The sequence below is a fragment of the Bos mutus genome, chromosome 17, assembly GCF_027580195.1.
Source record: "Bos mutus isolate GX-2022 chromosome 17, NWIPB_WYAK_1.1, whole genome shotgun sequence".
Classification (NCBI taxonomy): domain Eukaryota; kingdom Metazoa; phylum Chordata; class Mammalia; order Artiodactyla; family Bovidae; genus Bos; species Bos mutus.
In genome coordinates, this window is record NC_091633.1 from 24,310,593 (window position 1) to 24,330,275 (window position 19,683).

General features: G+C 46.5%; 1 protein-coding gene and 1 non-coding gene across 4 annotated transcripts in view; both read left to right on the forward strand.

The window, feature by feature from the left end:
• The first annotated feature begins 732 nt into the window (after window positions 1–732).
• The window catches only part of GLT1D1 (glycosyltransferase 1 domain containing 1), a 117,936-nt gene continuing 98,985 nt past the window's right edge, over window positions 733–19,683 (forward strand). For all 3 annotated transcript variants that reach the window (XM_070385599.1, XM_070385600.1, XM_070385601.1), the window contains exon 1: window positions 733–1,102. In XM_070385599.1, coding sequence (XP_070241700.1) covers window positions 1,035–1,102 — 68 coding nt within the window. In that variant the 5' untranslated portion in view covers window positions 733–1,034. The remainder of the gene's footprint in view (window positions 1,103–19,683) is intronic.
• TRNAE-UUC (transfer RNA glutamic acid (anticodon UUC)) lies at window positions 7,579–7,651 on the forward strand. Its single transcript has one exon. It is a non-coding gene; the product is annotated as a tRNA-Glu (tRNA).

Genomic DNA, 19,683 nt, shown 5'->3' on the forward strand with positions numbered 1-19,683 from the left:
TGGCATCACTGACTCGATGGACGTGAGTCTCAGTGAACTCCGGAGTTGGTGATGGACAGGGAGGCCTGGCCTGCTGCGATTCATGGGGTCGCAAAGAGTCGGACACAGCTGAGCAACTGATCTGATCTGATCTGAGCAACTGAAATGAACTGAACTGAACTGAAGTTCCTTACTTTGCTTCTGCCTTTTAGTTATAATAGCCTCTCCCCTGCTCCTGTTTGTGGCAAGCTCCTGGCCACTTCTGGTTCAGTACTGCCCAATGGGAATGAATTTTTGCTTAAACTTAAAATTATGCCTTAGTTTATCTCAATACCTCCAAAGAAGGCAATGGCTTCTTAGCTCAGACAACTGTGGGAATGGTGGCTGAATATTGCAAGATCTCTCATTCAAAAGATATCAGAAATCCCACATGGTGGTACCCATGGGAGTGGACTTCAGGTCAACCTGATCCCCTTGGGAGTCCACTAATGGCCTCCTCTGGTTTCTGTAGGAGGGACTTGGTCATCATCCCTTGTGCCAGCCGCCGTGGAAAGGGACTCGCAACCCTCGGTCCCCAGGGGAGCAATGGGCAGCCACCCTGGTTCCTGAGTGTGTGTGTGTGTGTAGTGGGGAACCTGTGGCTAACCCTGGTCCCTGTGGGAGGGGATTGTGGCTACCCAGCCCTCCTTGTCTAAGTGGGAAGGGACCTGTTATCTCAGATTACAGGCCACATGGATGCAGACCTATGTTCACTCTGGGACCACCAGAGGAGCCTCTTCTGGTTCCCATGTAGGGGACCCGCGGATGCCCCGGTGCTGGTCCCATGGGAGGGACCTCGCGGACGAACCCCCACCCCCCACCTTTCCGGGCACGCGCCCCACTCGCAGCCCCGCACGCCCCAGAGTCCCGGCGCCGGAACCGGCGAGCGCGGGCGCGGCCTGGGGAGCGGCGGGCGGACTGACTGAGCCCGGCCGCCCGCCGCCCCCGTCCGCGGCCCCACTCCCGCCCCGGGCCCGGCTTCGGTGGGCGGTGGATGGCCGGGCAGCGGCGGCGGCATGCGGCTCCTATTCCTGGCGGTGCTCCGGCGGCACACGGGCAACGCAGTCACCGCCCAGCGCGTCCGGTAGGTGCGGCTGCGCCCGGGGCCTCGGCGAGGGCACCGGGAGGGGGCGGGGAGGGGTCGGCCTGGCTTCCCCGACCGAACCGCGCGCCCAAACGGACCCGCCGGCGGGCGCGGGGCCCGGGGAGCGCGGGGCTGCGAGGCGCGCGCTGGCTCGGCTCTGGCGCGGGGGCCCGGGCCCTAGCCTGGCGGTCCGATTCTGATGAGCCCCCCAGGGCCGCTCGGCGGGTGATCCCAGTGATACCCGGCACCCGGGTGGCCCCGTGAGGCAGCGCGGCGGAGGCTTCTCTGCGCTCTCCGCGCGCATCTCGCCGGGGCCGCTTTCAGGGATGCCCCTATTGATTGTGAATGCCTTAGGTTTGGGGAGACAGCAACGAAACCCCGAGTCGGGGCTTCCGGACGCCACATTTCAGTGGGGACGCTAGAGGAAGAGTAAAAGCATATGGGTCCATGTATACAGTGGTACCTATAGACCCATATAGACACAGGCCAGGGGCCGCGTGTGCGTGTGTGCCGTTTCAGGCAGGATGCTCAGGGAGGCCTCCCTGTTGGAGTGACATCTGCGCAGAATCCTGGGTGCCAGGAGCGTTCCTTGAAGCCGGGGCGGCCTGGCGGGGTGTGGGGGGAGGGCGGGTGGCTAACCAGGATTTCCAGGCAGAAGGCGCAGCAAAAGTACAAACCAGTGTTCCTGCATCCTGCCATCCTAAGTACCTTTCCTTGGACTTACCTGGTGGTCTAGTGGTTAAGAACCCACCCTGCAATGCTGAGGATGGAGGTTCGATCCCTGGCGGGCAAAGTAAGATTCCACAAGCGCTGTCACATGGTCAACATACCCACCTCACCTACCCACACGCTAAGAAACAAACTAGTCTTCTCTCTTCCTTACCTACCCCTCTCCCTGCCTGGCTATCTTCTTAACCTTGTCTTTTAATGCAGTTGCAGTTTTCTTGTTTTCTAGATTTACCCCTCTACTTTTTCTCTTCTCCCTGCTGGAAGGTAAAAGTCCTCAGGGCAAGGAGGGAACTGATTAGTGCCTGAAGCTCAGTTCAGTTCAGTTCAGTTCAGTTGCTCAGTCATGTCTGACTCTGCAACCCCATGGACTGCAGCGCGTCAGGCTTCCCTGTCCATCCCCAACTCCCTAAGCTTGCTCAAACTCATGTCCATCAAGTTGGGATGCCATCCAACCATCTCATTCTCTGTCCTCCCCTTCTCCTTCCTTCAGTCTTTCCCAGCATCAGGGTCTTTTCCAAAGAGTTGGCTTTTCACATCAGGTGGCCAAAGTATTGGAGCTTCAGCTTCAGCATCAGTCCTTCCAATGAATATTCAGGACTGATATGCTTTAGAATGGACTGGTTTGATCTCCTGGCTGAAGTTTCATAGCAGCCTTTTTTTTTTTTTTTTTAGGCAGAGTGACTTGCTTCATGTAATTTCTCAATTGACTTCCCCTCTGTGAACCTGCTTCCTCATCATGAGAATGAGTGATGGGGCTGTGCCTACCATTTACAGTTTTTCCGACCAAAATTTTCACCATACAGGTTTAAGGTAGTAACACTGCCATCACTCATTTGGAAGGCAGCTGTGCTTGCCACTACTTTTATTTATTTTTTTCCCATGCTGTGCCACATATGGGATTTTACTTCCCCAACTAGGGATTGAACCTGTGCCCCCTGCACTGAAAGTTTGGAGTCTTAACCCCTGGACCACTGCGGAAGTCCCAGTCATTACTCATTTGGACACAAGTAGCCAGGAGGCACACAGTGGTCTTCACCCTCATGGAGCACATTCTGTGAGAGGAAGAGAGATTTGGGGATATTAACCAGAAATAAAGGAGGTGATTGAGGCTGTGGATGCAGAGAAGGGCTCTCTCAGGAGGTGACATTCAAATAAAGACCTCAGTGACAGAAGGGCTCACCCGCTAAAGGGCTTCCAGGGGCACCAGACAGGCACTGCCACAGACATGTAGCAAGGGTGCAGGGTCCTTTAGTTACTGTGTTCTTTTTTTTCCTGGTTGTACAGGATGCAAAATATTGCTTTGGTCGGTCTCTCATCAGAGCCAGGCTTTGGCCTCCCCTTCACGCACTCAGGAAGATTGCTGGGGATGGGAGTAGAAAAGGGGAAAAGCAGAAGTTGCTGGAAGATATCTTTTGTCTTGTGAAAGCCTGGGTTCCTTGAGGAAGTGATGCTGTGTATCCTGAAGGGGAGGGGAAGGTTTCCTTGGCAACAAACTTCCCTGGGAGCCAATTACCAGAAAGCAGTGAGAGCCAGAGGTTCAGACTTTCTCTGAGGGAGACTCCTGTGATCCTCCAGTGACCCTGGGCCATGGGAGAGGGAGCCCCTCAAATGAATAAGATTGGGGTTCCGAACCATCAGTCTACCTGGGCAGGCTGAGTTAGATAAGACTGGGCTTACAAAAAGGGGAAATGGGTCCATTCTTGCACACTCAAGCTTGTAGTTGTGAATGAACACCCGATATATAAATGGTGATGCTGACTTGCGATGGGCACATCCACACGGCACAGGACGACATACAGGGCACTCTGGGAAGCTATCCTGGGCTAGACTTAGGCTGGTTCAGATCTCCTGCCTTCACTTGCCAGCTTCCCTGCTTAAGATCTCTAAGATCTAGGTCAGGTTACATGATCACAGCTCAAACCTGCCACATAGGCTTGTTGTTAGGATCAAATGTGAGTGTTTTGAAACAGGGTGTGGTACTCAGTACGCACTCAGTAAACATGGGCTGGTTATGAGACTATGTACCTTAGTTGGCAAAGCAGGGAAGGGTCAGTGTGAACGGGGTGGTGTCTCGGGTTGCGGGGAAGCAGGTGGGATGTTGGTAAAAGCGGATCCCTTCTGAACCAAATTGTGCAAACTAAGCAGTACAGAATATTCTAGGTCAGTGATTTTTTTTTTTTTGGCTGCATCTTGAGCAATGCAGGATCTTAGTTCCCTGACCAGGGATTAAACTGGTGATCCCTGCAGTGGTTAAGCTTGGAGTCTTAACCACTGGACTGCCAGGGAAGTCCCATAGGTCAGTGCTTCTTGATGGGAGCAGAGGCCAAGAAAATGTGTGACGGAGGAGGGAGTGATTTTCCCCCGAGAACATGGAGCAATACCTAGAGGTATCTTTGGTTGTCACAGCTCCCGGCATCCTGTGAGTAGAGGCCAGGGATGCAGCTAAACACCCTCCAATGCACAGGACAGCCCATGACAAAGACAGAATGAGCTCAAAATGTCAGTGGTGCTGAGGCTGACAATCCCTGCTCTTGGTGGAGTCAGCAGATGTGGCTGGAGGGGTAGACCCAAGTCACGAAAGACCTTCAGCTATTCATTTATTTTTAGCTGTGCTGGGTCTTCATTCCTTTGAGGGCTTCTACTCTTTGGTTACAGTGTACCGGCTTCTCATTGCCGAGTTTTCTGATGTTGTGGAGCAGGGGCTTTAGGGTATGTGGGCTTCAGGAGTTACAGCTCACGGGCTCTAGAACATAGGCTAGTAGTTGTTCAAGGGTTAGATACCTCACGGCATGTGGAATCTTCCCAGACCAGGGCTCGAACCCTTGTCCCCTGCATTGGCAGGCGGATTCTTATACACTGGACCACCAGGGAAGTCCTGTTTGCAGAATTTTAAAATACCCTAGTCAAGGCCTACTCTCTGGGATTGTCTCCTAAGCCCCATGAATGTTAGAAACCTGCGTCAGAGGTTTGTTCACCAGCATGCAGCGTTTCATAAAGAAGAGAACTGTTTAGGGTACGTGGTTTGTTGCACGGTTATGGGGGCCTTTGTGTGGAGGAGAATCAGGGAGCCCTGCACACCCAGCAACCCTGCTGTCTGCATCTCCCTTTGGTCAGTGTCCCCACTGTGTCACCTGGCTCAGCTAGAAGCCAGGTCCAGTGAGAGAATCCATGTTTCCCTCCTCTCACTTCTAATCCCCTGAGGCTTTCAACAATTTCCAGAAGAACCTCCAAATCCTGAGGACCCTCTGAGCCAGGCGAATGGGTTCAGGTCAGTTCCTCACAGTAAAGGTGGAAATTTAAATTGCACAAGTTAAAAAAAAAAAGTCATAGCATTCTCTTTGGGACAAAGTAATGGGAGATCAGTGTCAAAGGACACCTCCTGTTAGGCTAAAATCAATAACAGGGTCAAGTAGTAGGTCAGAGATCCTACACCTCTAAACTCAAAGGTATTTACTCTCTGGCCATTTCCAGGGAAGGTTTGCTGACCCCTGCTCTAAATCAGACCATCAGAGACTTGATAGATTACTACGTCCCATACCTAGAGTTTTGTCTGTGGTGTTGTAGCCATGCGTTCCGGGAAACAAATTCACTCAGGACAATGCAGATAGCGGAGTGCAGTTTATTACACCGGTGGGCCCAAGGCAGTTTATTACTCCTCTTGGCCAAGGACCCTGACCAGTTTTTGTGAAAACCTTATATACCCTAAGTGTACTTGCTCAAACCCACCTCCCCAAATTCCTTGAAACTAGTCTGGACAAGGTAAAAGAGATATGATCAAAGTTAACCCATGATTCATGTGTCACAAGACTAGGTAAACAGTGGACATTTATCAATAGGCCTGTGGTCATATCCCAATAAACATAATGGAATTTACCACTTTGTTCTATTACAGAGATAATTAGCATATTCTTTTAGGCAACGGAGAGTCCAAGTACAAGTCCTGAGGCTCTTTTATCCGGGGTGGGGTCTGGTTTTCCATTGGTATGCCATTTCTACAGACAAACCGGGCACAAAGTTCAGAGTCCATTGGGAGGGTGAGCCTGGCCTAAGATGGAGTCCAGCTCTGTCTGTATCCTCCTTCAGTGCGGCTAAAGGTTTAAGGATGTCAAGTGCAAATTGGCACTTGCCAAGAGCGCTGCCAGCGACTGAACAAGGGCATTTGCCATCTGCCTCTGTGGAGATTGAACCCTGTGCTGCTTTAGCTGTTGACCTTCAGCACCCCCTGAGGGAGTTCAGGGTGGAGTGAGGACTGTGTGCTCCAGGGAATCTGGTGGGACAGGTCTTTAGATAGTCGAATATTTTCAGGAACAGATTTTATGATCCCAGTCCTTTTTGTTTGTTTTGTTTAGTTGCTCAGTTGTATCTGACTCTTTGCAACCCCATGGACTGCGGCATGCCAGGCCTCTCTGTCCCTCACCATCTCCCTAAGTTTGCCCAAGTTCATACCCATTGCATTGGTAATACCAGCCAACCATCTCATCCTCTGATGCCCTCTTCTCCTTCTGCCCTCAACCTTTCCAAGCATCAGGGACTTGTATTGAATCAGCTGTTCCCTTCAGCTGACCAAAATACTGGAGTTTCAGCTTCAGCATCAGTCCCTCCAATGAGTATTTGGAGTTGATTTTCTTTAGGATTGACTGGTTTGATCTCCTTGCTGTTCAAGGGACTCTCAGGAGTCTTCTCCAGCACCACAGTCAGAAGGCATTAATTCTTCAGCACTCTGCCTTTTTCACGGTCCCGCTCTCACAACCGCAAGTGACCACTGGGAAGAGTATAGCAGTGACTATAAGGACGTTTGTCAGCAGAGTGTTGTCTCTGCTTTTCAACACACTGTCTAGTTTTGTCATAGCTTTCCTGCCAGGAAGCAAATGTCTTCTAATTTCATGGCTGCAGTCACCATCTGCAGTGATTTTAGAGCCCAAGAAGAGGAAATATGTCACTACTTCCACCTTTTCCCCTTCTATTTGCCATGAAGTAATGGGGCCGGATGCCATGATCTTAGTTTTTTTAATATTTAGTTTTAAGCCAGCCCTTTACTCTCATCCTTCACCCTCATCAAGAGGCTCTTTAGTTCCTCTTCTCTTTCTGCCGTTAAAGTGGTATCATCTGCATATCTGAGGTTGTTGATGTTTCTCCCGCTTCTCTTGATTTCAGCTTGTAACTCATCCAGCCCAGCATTTCTCATGATGTACTCAGCATATAGTTTAAACAAACAGGGTGACAACCCTATCATACTCCTTTCTCAATCTTGCACCAATCAGTAGTCCCGTACTGAGTTCTGACTGTTGCTTCTTGACCCACATGTAGGTTTCTCAGGAGACAGGTAAGATGGTTTGGTATTCCCATCTCTTTAAGAGTTTTCCACACTTTATTATGATTCACACAGTCAAAGGCTTTGGTGTATTCAATGAAACAGGGTAGATGTTTTTCTGGAATTCCTTTGCTTTCTCTATGATCCAGCAAATGTTGGCAATTTGATCTCTGGTTCCTCTTCAGATCCTCATGACTAGCAGAAAACCTTCTGTAAAATGAATGCTTAATGGTATTGAGCTCCGCCTTAACCAAAACCTTATATGTTAATCTTTCCCCACTGCCTCTTTGGAGCAGTCTCTCAGAGCTATCTGAGGTGTTGCCTCTCGGGCTGCAGTCCTCATTTTGCCCCAAATAAACTTAACTCGCAACTCTCAAGCTATGCATCTTTTTAGTAGAAAAGAAAATGCAAGAAAAGAGATGGAAAAGAAGGAACTTCCCTGGTGGTCCAGTGGTCAGGGCTCAGCACTTTCACTGCTGAAGGCCCTGGTTCAATTCCTGGTTGGGGAATTAAGATCCCACAAGCTACCTATTTTGGCCAAAAAAAAAAAGAACAAGAGGTGGGAAACAAGAAAAGGTGGTGAAAGATTGAGGCTTGCTGGGTCCACAGTTCTGGGACTTCCTTGGGGATTCAGTAGTTTAGACTCTACAGTTCTAATGCAGAGGGCGTAGGTTCAATTTAATTTTTAATTTTTTGGTGGGGCCCCAAAATTAAAAACAAAAAACCAGAATCACACAGCAGAGTAGGGAGTTCTAAAAGTTGGTGCTTGGACCAGGGCTCTGACACCAGAGTGAATGCGATGTCCCTGTGTTGAGAGAGCCAGACTTTGTACAGGAGTGTGTGGTTGTGTGTTCTCTTTTTCCTCCATCTGAAACACAGTGTGATTTTATTTGATGGGAAGTAGTTTAGATAACAGAAGCAAACAGAAGACTTTGTGGAAATGCACTGGAGGGGAAAAAAAAAGGAGGAAAGCAAATATCATCACATGTAGTACAGCCCTGACCCTACTGCCCAGGGACCCTCTGCTGGTATAGGTCTGAATTCTGCTGTAACCACCAAGTGTTGCTGGGGGTTTTGCTCTGCAGAAGAGCTCAAAGATACTGTTCTATGTACCCCTTGACATGGAACCAGGACCCTGTCCCAAAGCTGCAGTATTGTTTCTTGACTGCTCTTCCCTTGTCTCCGCAACCCCTCCCTTCCCTGATGAACAACTATTTGAACCTGCTCTTTGGACCTCAGGGAAGGTCACCGAGGCTGTATGAAGCCTATTTCTTATAAAGGCTTCCATACCCGGAAGCCCCACAGGGTCCTGCCCAGTTTCAGAAACTGCAGGTGTACATTAAGTCAGTGAGAAAAGGCTTTCATCTTTTCCCCTGATAAAATCATTGTTGCTTATTGTTTTCATTCAGCAAATATTTATTATTGCACATCTCCAGGGGCACAGAGCTGGGAAGGCTCTGGAACAGAGGAAGACAGGTTAGCCCTGCAGAAGCCAGCAGCTGCTCAGCCAGAGAATTTTTAGCACATCAGCTCAACGCTATGCCGTCATTTGAAAGAAGGTTTCAGCATTCTAGCACGAATGTACAATCACACAGATTCTTTAATTACAATATGATCAATGCTAGGAAGAACTGCCAGGTGGAAAGAGTGTGTTCCACCTGCCAATGCAGGAGACGCAAGAGACGTGGGTTTGATCCCTGGGTCGGAAAGATCCCCTGGAGTAGGAAATGGCAACCTGCTCCATTATTCTTGCTTGGAAAATTCCATGGGCAGAGGACCCTGGCAGGCTACAGTCCATAGGGTTACAAAGAGCTGGACATGATTGAGTGCGCTCACACACACACACACACACACACAAGAGTGTGTTCAAAAGACAGATCTATTTCTAGAGGGTCTGGGAGGCTCCCCAGAGAAATAGCTTTTCCTTTCTCATGCAGTTTTTTTAATTGAGATATAATTCACATACCATAAAATTCACCCTTTTAAAGCATCCAATTCAGTGGTTTTTAGTATATTCATAAAGTCACACAACCATCACCACTATCTCATTTCAGAACATTTTTAACCATCTCAAAAGGCACCCCAGACCCATTAGCTGTCATCCTCCCCTCCGCCCCCCAGTGCCCCTCCCCAAGCTCCAGGCAGCCAATAATCTTTCTGTCCCCGTGGATTTGCCTCTTTTGGACATCTCATATAAATGAAATCATACTCTATATGGTCCTTTCTGAAGGCTCTGCAGAATGCATCAGTACTTAATTCTTTTATAGCGGAATAATATATTCCATTTATGGCCATATCACATTTTGCTTGTCCATCCATCAGCTGAAGGACATTTGAGTTGTTTGCACTTAACTAGCTACTATGACTAGGGCTGCTGTGAATGTTTGCATATGAGAAAAAAACTTTTTATTTATTTTTTATTATTTATTTACTTTGGCCACACTGCACAGCACGTGGACTATTAGTTCCCCAACCAGGGATGGAACACACGCCCTATGCATTGGAAATATGGAACCTTAACCGCTGGGTCACTGGAAAAATCCCAAGAGAAATAACTTTTTAAGCTGGAGCTTAAAACCTGTGGGTTAATTGGATGAAGAGGGAGAAAGGTTGGGAACAGCATTTCTGGCCAAGGGACCCGCCTGTGGGGATGCCCTGACACAGGAAGCAGCTTGTGGAGTTGAGAAGTGGAGGCATCTGAAGAGTTAGCAAGAGAGGGCAGCTGCCAGGTGAAGGTTCTGGATTGAATGCTAGCAAGATTTGGGAGTGAGGGACTGAGGTGGGTGACATAGGAACAAAGGGAGAGTACAGGCTTGAAAATGATTTGGAAGGACCTGGGATGATGTAGCAGAGGAGAGAGATGATGTAAGAGATGTGGGAAAGAGACACATGTACCCCAATGTTCATCGCAGCACTGTTTATAATAGCCAAGACATGGAAGCAACCTAGATGTCCATCAGCAGATGAATGGATAAGAAAGCTGTGGTACATATACACAATGGAGTATTACTCAGCCATTAAAAAGAATACATTTGAATCAGTTCTAATGAGGTGGATGAAACTGGAGCCTATTATACAGAGTGAAGTAAGCCAGAAGGAAAAACATAAATACAGTATACTAACGCATATATATGGAATTTAGAAAGATGGTAACAATAACCCGGTGTACGAGACAGCAAAAGAGACACTGATGTATAGAACAGTCTTATGGACTCTGTGGGAGAGGGAGAGGGTGGGAAGATTTGGGAGAATGGCATTGAAATATGTAAATATCATGTAGGAAACGAGTTGCCAGCCCAGGTTCGATGCACGATGCTGGATGCTTGGGGCTGGTGCACTGGGATGGCCCAGAGGGATGGTATGGGGAGGGAGGAGGGAGGAGGGGGGGAGGAGGGAGGAGGGGGGAGGGAGGAGGGAGGAGGGGGAGGGATGGGGAACACTTGTATACCTGTGATGGATTCATTTTGATATTTGGCAAAACTAATACAATTATGTAAAGTTTAAAAATAAAATAAAATTAGAAAAAAAAAAAAAGAGACGTGAAAAATTGAATATTTCCTGCCATACCAGTAGACAAGGACGTCACAGTCATTGGCGATTGCAGCCGCCACTGATGGTGAGCTGGTGAGCCCTGAGGATACTCAGGAAGGAAAAAATACCTGCCATCTATTAATAGCAGACATCAGACTGCAGCCTGAGGAATCTCAGGATGTGAAAACCGAGGATACTGGCCCCAGATAGCTGAGGTGCATACCAAAGGAATGATTTCACCAAGCCCAGACTCTTGCATCTTCCCAATACATAGAAAAGTCCTCAATTCCTTAACTTGAGGTATCTGGTTTTCTTTTTGTTGTTGCTGCTATAATTTTCCTTTTTTAAAACATTTTATTTTGTACTGGGGTATAGCTGATTAACAAGCAACGCTGTGATAGTTTCAGGTGAACAGTGAAGGGACTCAGCCATGTGTATCCATGTATCCATTCTCCCCTAAACTCCCTTGTCATCCAAGCTGCCACATAGCACTGAGCAGGTTCCCTGTGGTATACAATAGGTCCTTGTTGACTATTCATTTACAATACAACAGTGTGTATAAGTCAATCTCAAACTTTGGAACTATCCTTTCCCTTCATCCATCCTCTGGGCAACCTGTAAGTTTGTTCTCTATGTCTGTGAGCAGGACTCTTGCTTTATCACTAAATTATCCTTTCTTATTTTATTTTCTATTTTTGGGAGTTTGTTTTTCTTTAAAAATTTTTTCTTTATTACTTTTTTGTTTTGTTTTGAGCAATTGATGGTTGCTTCTATTCTATGTTCCCTCCCTTCCCTAATTAATAACTGCTTGAGTCTGCTCTTTGGAACTCGGAGAGGGTCTAGGAAACGAAAGCCTTTTTCTACAAACAAGAAATAGGGGACAGGGAGGGGCTTTGTGACCCTCTGAGGTCAGAGTACTGTTGCTGTGGAAGGGATGAAGGGCCTCGGGGAAAGATCACCTCTGTGATTAGAGACCCTGATGGTTTATGAGAAGCTAGACAGGATTTTAGATCAGGAACAAGAAAGGCTCCAATCCTATGGTCTATAATAGTAACAGAGATTTGCAGCCTCATGTCACTGAAAACCCAACCCTAATCACATGGACAAGGAAAGGGATTTAGCTGCTTATCCTATAAAAAGTCTGAAGGTAGGGCAGACTTCGGGCATGATGTTACTTTTAAGATAGTATGGACGGGAGTCAGTTGCTCTCTCTGTCTTGTATCCACTTCCCATGCTTGTCAGGTTTTCTTTGCTGGCACCTCCCAACTCTATATCTATTCAGTTTAAGCCCAGCAAGAAACAGAACTCTCCCTGCTGGCTCAGACAGTAAAGTGTCTGTCTGCAGTTCAGGAAACCTGGGTTTGATCCCTGGGTTGGGAAGATCCCCTGGAGAAGGAAATGGCAGCGCACTCCAGTATTCTTGCCTGGAAAATCCCATGGACGGTATCCCATGGACGGTGGAGCCTGGTAGGGTACCGTCCATGGGATCTGCAAAGAGTCGGACACAACTGAGCGACTTCACTTTCACTTTCAGCAAGAAACACAAGTCTGAGTCCCTGAAAGTGCAGTCCCAAGTCCCAGAGTGCCTGCCCTGGGCTGGTTGTATGCCTAGGTGGCAAGCTCTGATTGGATCCTGGAGTTGAGTGCTTCACACTGAAATGAGGGATGCGGATGTTCAAGGAAGAGGGGAAGTGGAAATGGATGTTATCGAAGTGTCGACAAAAAAGTGCAACGTGAGAGTTGCGAGCTAAGTTTTATTTGGGGTAAAATGAGGGCTGCAGCCTGGGAGACAGCACCTCTGATAGCTCTGAGAGACTGCTCCAAAGAGGCAATGGGAAGAAGGAAGATCAATAGGGGAGTTCAATGCAATTGAGCACTTACTTTACACAAGGTTTTTTGCTAGTCATGAGAAGCCGATGTCACCATGAAGGGATTTAGTGCTTTCCTAGATATGAAGAGATACAAAGTTTGGGATCATGATATCAGTTCCTGGAAATATCTATCTATCTAAAGACCTGTTCCACCATATTCCCTGGAACACAGAGTGTCTCATTCCACCTTGGATTCCCTCAGCCTGTATTGAAGATCAATAGCTGCATCAGCACAGGGTTCAATCTCCACAGAAGCAGATGGCAAATGCCCTTGTTCTTGTTTGGTGGTGGTGGTGGTGGTTTAGTCGCTAAGTCTTATCCGACTCTTGCGATCCCATAGACTGTAGCCTGTCAGGCTCCTCTGTCCATGGGATTCTCCAGGCAAGAATACTGGAGTGCTTTGCCATTTCCTTCCCCAGGCAATCTTCCTGACCCAGGAATTGAACCCAGGTCTCCTGCATTGCAGGCAGATGATTTACCAACTGAGCTATGTAGAAACTGGCAAATGCCCTTGGCAAGTGCCAGTTTTTAGTTGACAGAGGTGACATATTTCAGAGTGAAAGCTTTACTGATACTTGTCAGTAAAGGAAAGAGGAAAAGCAGACCTCTGAACTTTTGAAGTTTTAGTTCAGTTCAGTTGAGTCACTCAGTTGTGTCTGACTCTGTGACCCCATGGACTGCAGCAAGCTAGGCTTCTCTGTCCATCACCACCCCCCAGAGCTTGCTCAAACTCATGTCCATCGAGTCAGTGATGCCATCCAACCATCTCATCCGCTGTCTCCCCTTCTCTTCCTGCCTTCAATCTTTTCCAGTATCAGAGTCTTTTCCAGTGAGTCAGTTCTTCACATCAAGTAGCCAAAGTATTAGAGTTTCAGCTTCCAATGAATATTCAGGACTGATTCCCTTTAGGATTGACTGGTTTGATCTTGTAGTCCAAGGGACTCTCAAGAGTCTTCTCCAACACCACAGTTCAAAAGCATCAATTTTTGAAGATTTAAGGGAAAAATAAATGTTGTAGGTATCCCTTGACTTCCTACTTTAGCATTCTAATCCCCTATGATGCAAAGGACATCTTTTTTTGGTGTTAATTCTGGAAGGTCTTGTAGGTCTTCATAGAACCAATCAACTTCAGCTTTTTCAGCATTCGTGGTTGGGGCATTGACTTGGATTACTGTGTTGTTGAATGGTTTACTTAGAAATGAACAGAGATCATTCTGTCATTTTTAAGATTGCACCCAAGTACTGCATTTTGGACACTTTTGTTGACTGAGGGCTACTCCATTTCTTCTAAGGGATTCTTGCCCACAATAGTAGATATAATGGTCATCTGAACTAAATTTGCCCATTTCTATCCATTTTGGTTCACTGATCCTTAAAATGTCGATGTTCACTCTTGCATCTCCTGCTTGATCCTGTCCAGTTTACCTGGATTCATGGACCTGACATTCCAGGTTCCTATGCAGTATTGCTCTTTATAGCATCAGACTTTACTTTCATCACCAGACACATCCACAAGTGAGTGTCTTTACCACTTTGGCCCAACCACGTCACTCTTTTTGGAGCTATTCATGATTGCCCTCCGCTCTTCCCCAGTAGCATACTGGACACCTTCCAAACTGGGAGGCTCATCTTCTGGTGTCGTATCTTTTTGCCTTTTCATACTGTCCATCGGGTTCTCTCGGTAAGAATACTGGAGCGATTTGCCATTCCCTCATCCAGTGGACCACGTTTTGTCAAAACTCTTCACTGTGACCCGTCCACCTTGGGTGGCCCTGCATGGCATGGCTCACAGCTTCATTGCTATGCAACCCTCTTCTCCACGACAAGGCAGTGATCTATGAAGGAGTTCTAGAGCTGAAGAGGATGTAATCCATGTGTTTAGACATAAAGGGAGCCACTGTGTCATTTAAAACATTCTAGTAGTCACTTTAAACAAAGCAGAAACAGATCAAATTAATTTTAATAATACAGTCTTATGAACTCAGTATATCCAAATATTATTTCAACATGTTGTCAATACAAAAATTATGATTGTGCTGTATTTATTTATTTGATTGCACTGGGTCTTAGTTGTGGCATGCAAGATCTTTAGCTGTGGCATGCGAACTCTTAGTTGTAGCATGTGGGATCTAGTTCTCTGACCAGGGATCAAACCCAGGCCCCCTGCATTGGGAGTGCAGTCTTAGCCACTGGATCACCAGGGAAGTCCCTGTACATATATTTTACACTCAGCACATCTTTTTTCAACTTGCCACATTTGCAGTGCTCAGTTGGCTTTATTATTAGACAATGTAGGACTCACCCTGCAGATGGGACCTGTCTCTTCCATTTGATGTAGGACCCCTCATTTCTTGTTGTCTCCCCTTCGCCCCAAGTTCATTTACTTCATCAGTCTGAGCTCAGTAGTCTTTTGGGTTCAGGAGACCTGATCTAGATGCTTTACCTGTTTTGTGACTATATGTTTGCATTATTTTAAAAAGAGTGACTTCCTAACAGTTATCTCTCAAGTATAAGAATCCACTAGAATCACATTAAAAAGTAGATTCACTTTACAGTTTGCAGAACTCACCAAAGGAGATAATATGCAAGGTAACACCATGTCCCACAAATGTGCTGTTATTATCTCACTGCATTTATGGAGAGGCAAGGGGGGCAGTGTTCTCTCCAGTTTACTCTCCTGAGCTGGGGCTCACGGGTTCATGTGGGCATTGCCTTGACAGGTCTTCATCTTGCTGAGCTTCATCATGGTTTCAAGACCAGCATGGTTTCTCTTAACTTATCTGAACTTCCTTTCTTAAAAAAGTTTTTATTTACTTAATTATTTTTGGCTGCACCGGGTCTCTGTTGCTGCACATGGGCTTTCTCTAGTTGCAGTGAGCAGGGGCTATTCTTCATGGTGGTGCACGGGCTTCTCATTGTGGTAGCTTCTCTTGTTGCAGAGATAGGGGTCTAGGGTGCAGGCTCAGTAGTTGTGGCTTGTGGGTTCAGTAGTTGTGGCACACAGGTTTAGTTGCGCCTAGGCATGTGGGATCTTCCCGGACCAGGGATTGAACCCATGTCCCCTGCATTGGTAAGTAGACTGTCAACCACTGGACCACCTGGGAAGTCCCACGTCTCAGAACTCCCTGAAATAGTATCAGAGTGTGACATCTTACACTTCAACACAGGTAGCTTCACCCCACCAGTGACACGACATTCTTTCCCCCTAGGTGAACCATAGTTGAGCCAGGTTGACATCACGGGACAGTAATGTCAACACCAGGTTGACATTAGGTGCAATGTTCTATGAGAATCAGTGGGCGCCGCCACCTCCTCACACTTAGAGGCCCACAAGGTGAGATGGCCTTAAGAAATATTAGATTCCTGTTTCCTGTCTCAGGATCATGCAGGGGCTCATGGCTATGGAATGGGATGCAGTTCGTGTGGCCTGCCCTGTATCAGTTTTTCTTGCCTTTTTTTTTTTTTTTAATGGAGACATCATAGCTTATCAAAATCCACATAGGCTAAACACACAAATGATTAAGCTCTGTTTGTGCACTCAGTTAAATATGATGGCTTTCAGCCAAGTGGAAGCAGATAGAGTCCTACTGAATCTTTGAATCTTGAGTCAGGGATGTGCAAGGAGGTTTAGTCAATTTCTAGAACATGCTCAAAGTCTCTTAATTTGTTGGAGATGCTTTTGTTCTCAAAAAAAAAAAAAAAAAAAGCCTTCGTTAAGCCAAATAAGCCAGAGTTCCTGGGACATAACAGGTGCTTGGGGAATTTATTAGTTGAATCAAGTTATTACTCATGACAAGTGAAGAGTGAAAGTCACTCAGTCATGTCTGACTCTTTGCGACCCCAATTCTCCAGGCCAGAATACTGGAGTGGGTAGCTGTTTCCTTCTCCAGGGGATCTTCCCAACCCAGGGATCAAACCCAGGCCTCCCACATTGCAGTCAGATTCTTTACCAGCTGAGCCACCAGGGAAGCCTAAGAATAATGGCGTGGGTAGCCTATCCCTTCTCCAGTGGATCTTCCCGACCCAGGAATTGAACCGGGGTCTTCTGCATTGCAGGCAGATTCTTTACCTGCTGGGCTACTGGGGAAGCCCAGTGATGCTGAAAGGTCAGCCTCTGTGCGCTGGTGCCAAATCTGTTGCAGGAAGGGGGATCCCTTCCAGGGCCTGAGAGTGGGCTCTTGTCTAACACGTGGCAATGAATTGTTGGAGGAAATACATGTGCTGACAAAGCAAGAGACTTTTTTGGGAAGGGGACTTGGATGGGGAGCAGCAGGGTAAGAGAACCCAGGAGAACTGCTCTGCCACGTGATTCGCAGTCTCAGGTTTTATGGTAATGAGGCTAGTTTCCAGGTTGTCTCTGGCCAATAATTCTGACCCAGGGTCCTTCCTGATGGCGATTGCATGGCTCAGCCAAGATAGATTCCAGTGAGAAGGATTCTGGGAGGTTGGTAGGACTTAGGTACTGGCGTCTCCTCTTTCCTTTTGACTTTTCCTGAATTCTTCTGGTTGATGCTAACTTGTTAGTTCTACATTCCTTTTGAGGACCTCCTGTTTAACAGAACTCACGTAAGTGGTTACTATGGTGCCTGGCCAGGGCAGGTGGTTTCAGTCAGTGGTTCCCCTAACAAATCAAATCTCGGAGACAGAGTTTTGGGTGAAGTAGAAAAGAATAGCTTTATTGCTTTCCCAGGCAAAGGGGAGCCCTTGAAACTCTGTGTCCCAACCCTGAAGAATTTGGTGAGGATTTTTATAGCAATGGCTTCTTGGCTGTTCCTCTCTTGCCTCTGTATCCCCTTCCTTCTCTGATTAGCAACTGTTTGAACCTGACTTTTGGAACTCAGTGGAAGTCATGGAAGCTGAACAGAAAGGCTCCTGTGCCCCGGAGCCCCAGAAGGAACAAGGACAAAGCAATTTAAAAGTGTTATTTCCTTAAGATCTTATGGAAAAGCCAGAAAGAACTTTTTGGCCAACCTGATACAAATCGGCAGAAAACAAGGCTCAAGTCTTGGTCCATAGAGAATTAAGATTAAAAAAAAAAAAGACTATTTTTAAATATTTATGAGATCATAAAGCTAGTGTTGAAATGCCATTTGAAAATGCGTTTAATAGACAAAGAACAAGGCATTGTCTATACCCCGTCACCCAATCCAATATGCCCTGCCCTGTAGATTCTGCATCAGCCAGAAATCTCTCAGGTATAAATTTCCTAAGTAGAATTCAAACTGTTTCCTTTCCATTTCCCAACACCTTCGTTTTTGGCTTCTCATTTTAGAGTTTTAAAGATGGAATAACAGTCATTTCACAGTTATACTCTGAAGTTTGTGGTGTCCTTATTTTTGCATGATGTGTATTTTTAGGCTGAAGTGAGCAGATAACTAGACAGCCTGCAGGCTTCTATCCTGGTTCTGCTTAACAGTTACCATCATCATTTCTAAAGGAGTTGAGGGGGTTAGGTGGTGGTGGTAGGGGGTGGGGGGGTGGTCGAGGGGTGGGGGGCAGTGACAGTGGTCAATCAGCATTAACAGCAGAAATGACAAGATAAAGATACTCAATATGTTGTAAGAACAGAAGCCAACTCAAGTCTCCAGACCTTAGTTTTTCTTTCTTGGCAAGGTGATAGCTGCAGCCTTGCATTTAATTTACAACACAAAAGAGAAAACAAAGAGAGAGAGAAAAAATTCATCATTCACGTAGTAGTATCGGTGATGATTCTCGCCATATTTCCCAGAGTGGAGGTGGGCTTGAAGATCTGGATCTAATGTATCTTCTGAAGACCTGAGTTCTCCTGAGGCACCCCCTGTGTAAGGAAGTTGGTCATTTTATGATCATTTGGATTGAATGTTCTAGATCCTTGTTCTTCTATGTTTACTCTTATTATTTGATACAATATTGCTCCTAAGTGCCACCCAGCTAACTCCTCTGATGTTCAGCTGAAGAATAACCATCTTTATTATCTCTGGAATTAGGGGGAAAATGGCTGTGTTAGGTTTGAACTTTGTACTCCAGTACCTTCTGGATGACTTAAGAACTTTTCAAGAGTAATTTTAAGTGTCCTTGATTGCCACTAATGTGCTGATTTTGTGTTTTTCTGTTTGTTCTTTTCCGATTTTGTTTTTGGAGTATAGTTGATTTACAGTGTTGTGTTCATTTCAGGTGTACAACAAAGTGATTCAATCATAGCTATATATTCTTTTTTCAGATTCTTTTCCATTATAGATTATTACAAGATATTGAGTATAGAGTCCCCTGTGCTATAGCAGGTCCTTGTTGGTTTTCAGTTCTGTAATAGGAGCTCTAAGTATGATGTGACTGCCTTGCTCATATGACTGCAGCCCAGAGGGATGGTGGTAGCGATAGGCTTGGAGAACAATGGAAATAGTGAGGGGACAGCTGCATTAGGAGCAGAGGCTGTCAAATTTCACTGAAGGGGGCTGGTGTTGGGGAATGTTGGGGCCATGTCAGGGGGCTCAGAAGGCATGATGCATTGGACATCCTCCAGATGGAAGGGCAGGACTGGAGCTAAGGATGGCAAGAGTGGGATGCACTTGGCCTTGCAGGGGAAGTGGGATATGAAGGGCACTGTGTGCTAGGCTAGGGCACTTGGCCTTGATCCCAGAGACACATCCAGCCATCACTGCTTGCTTTATTCAGTAAGCAAGACAGATGCATGCCCCATTCTCGCAGAGTTGACAATTGAGCTCTCTACTCTTAGCCATTTGAGGGTTTTAATCAAGGGAGAGGCCAAGTTGGATTGGCTGTACATTCACATGCTCACACACATACACCTCAAGCAATTACAAGAAGTTCCACTTATGAACATTGCAGATTTTAAAAAATGCAGAATGTGCATTCACATGTCTAACCATATAAGTTAGTCCTGTGTCTGGCATACATTGTCACATGTGTGCATTGTCTACAAGTTGGTTATGCTTTTGTGTACTTTACTGTGAGTACTATATGGAGGACAGAGGTGCAGTATCTTTATTTCAAGCCCAGGAAGTCTGGAAGCAAGCGCAAAAGCAGCAGTCATGTAACTGTTACTGCTGTACTTTTCAAGGTTCTGTACTATAGGGTTAAAAATGTTTTCTCTATTTTTTTGTGTTTGTTTCCTTTTTATGTATTATTTGTGTGAAAAGTAT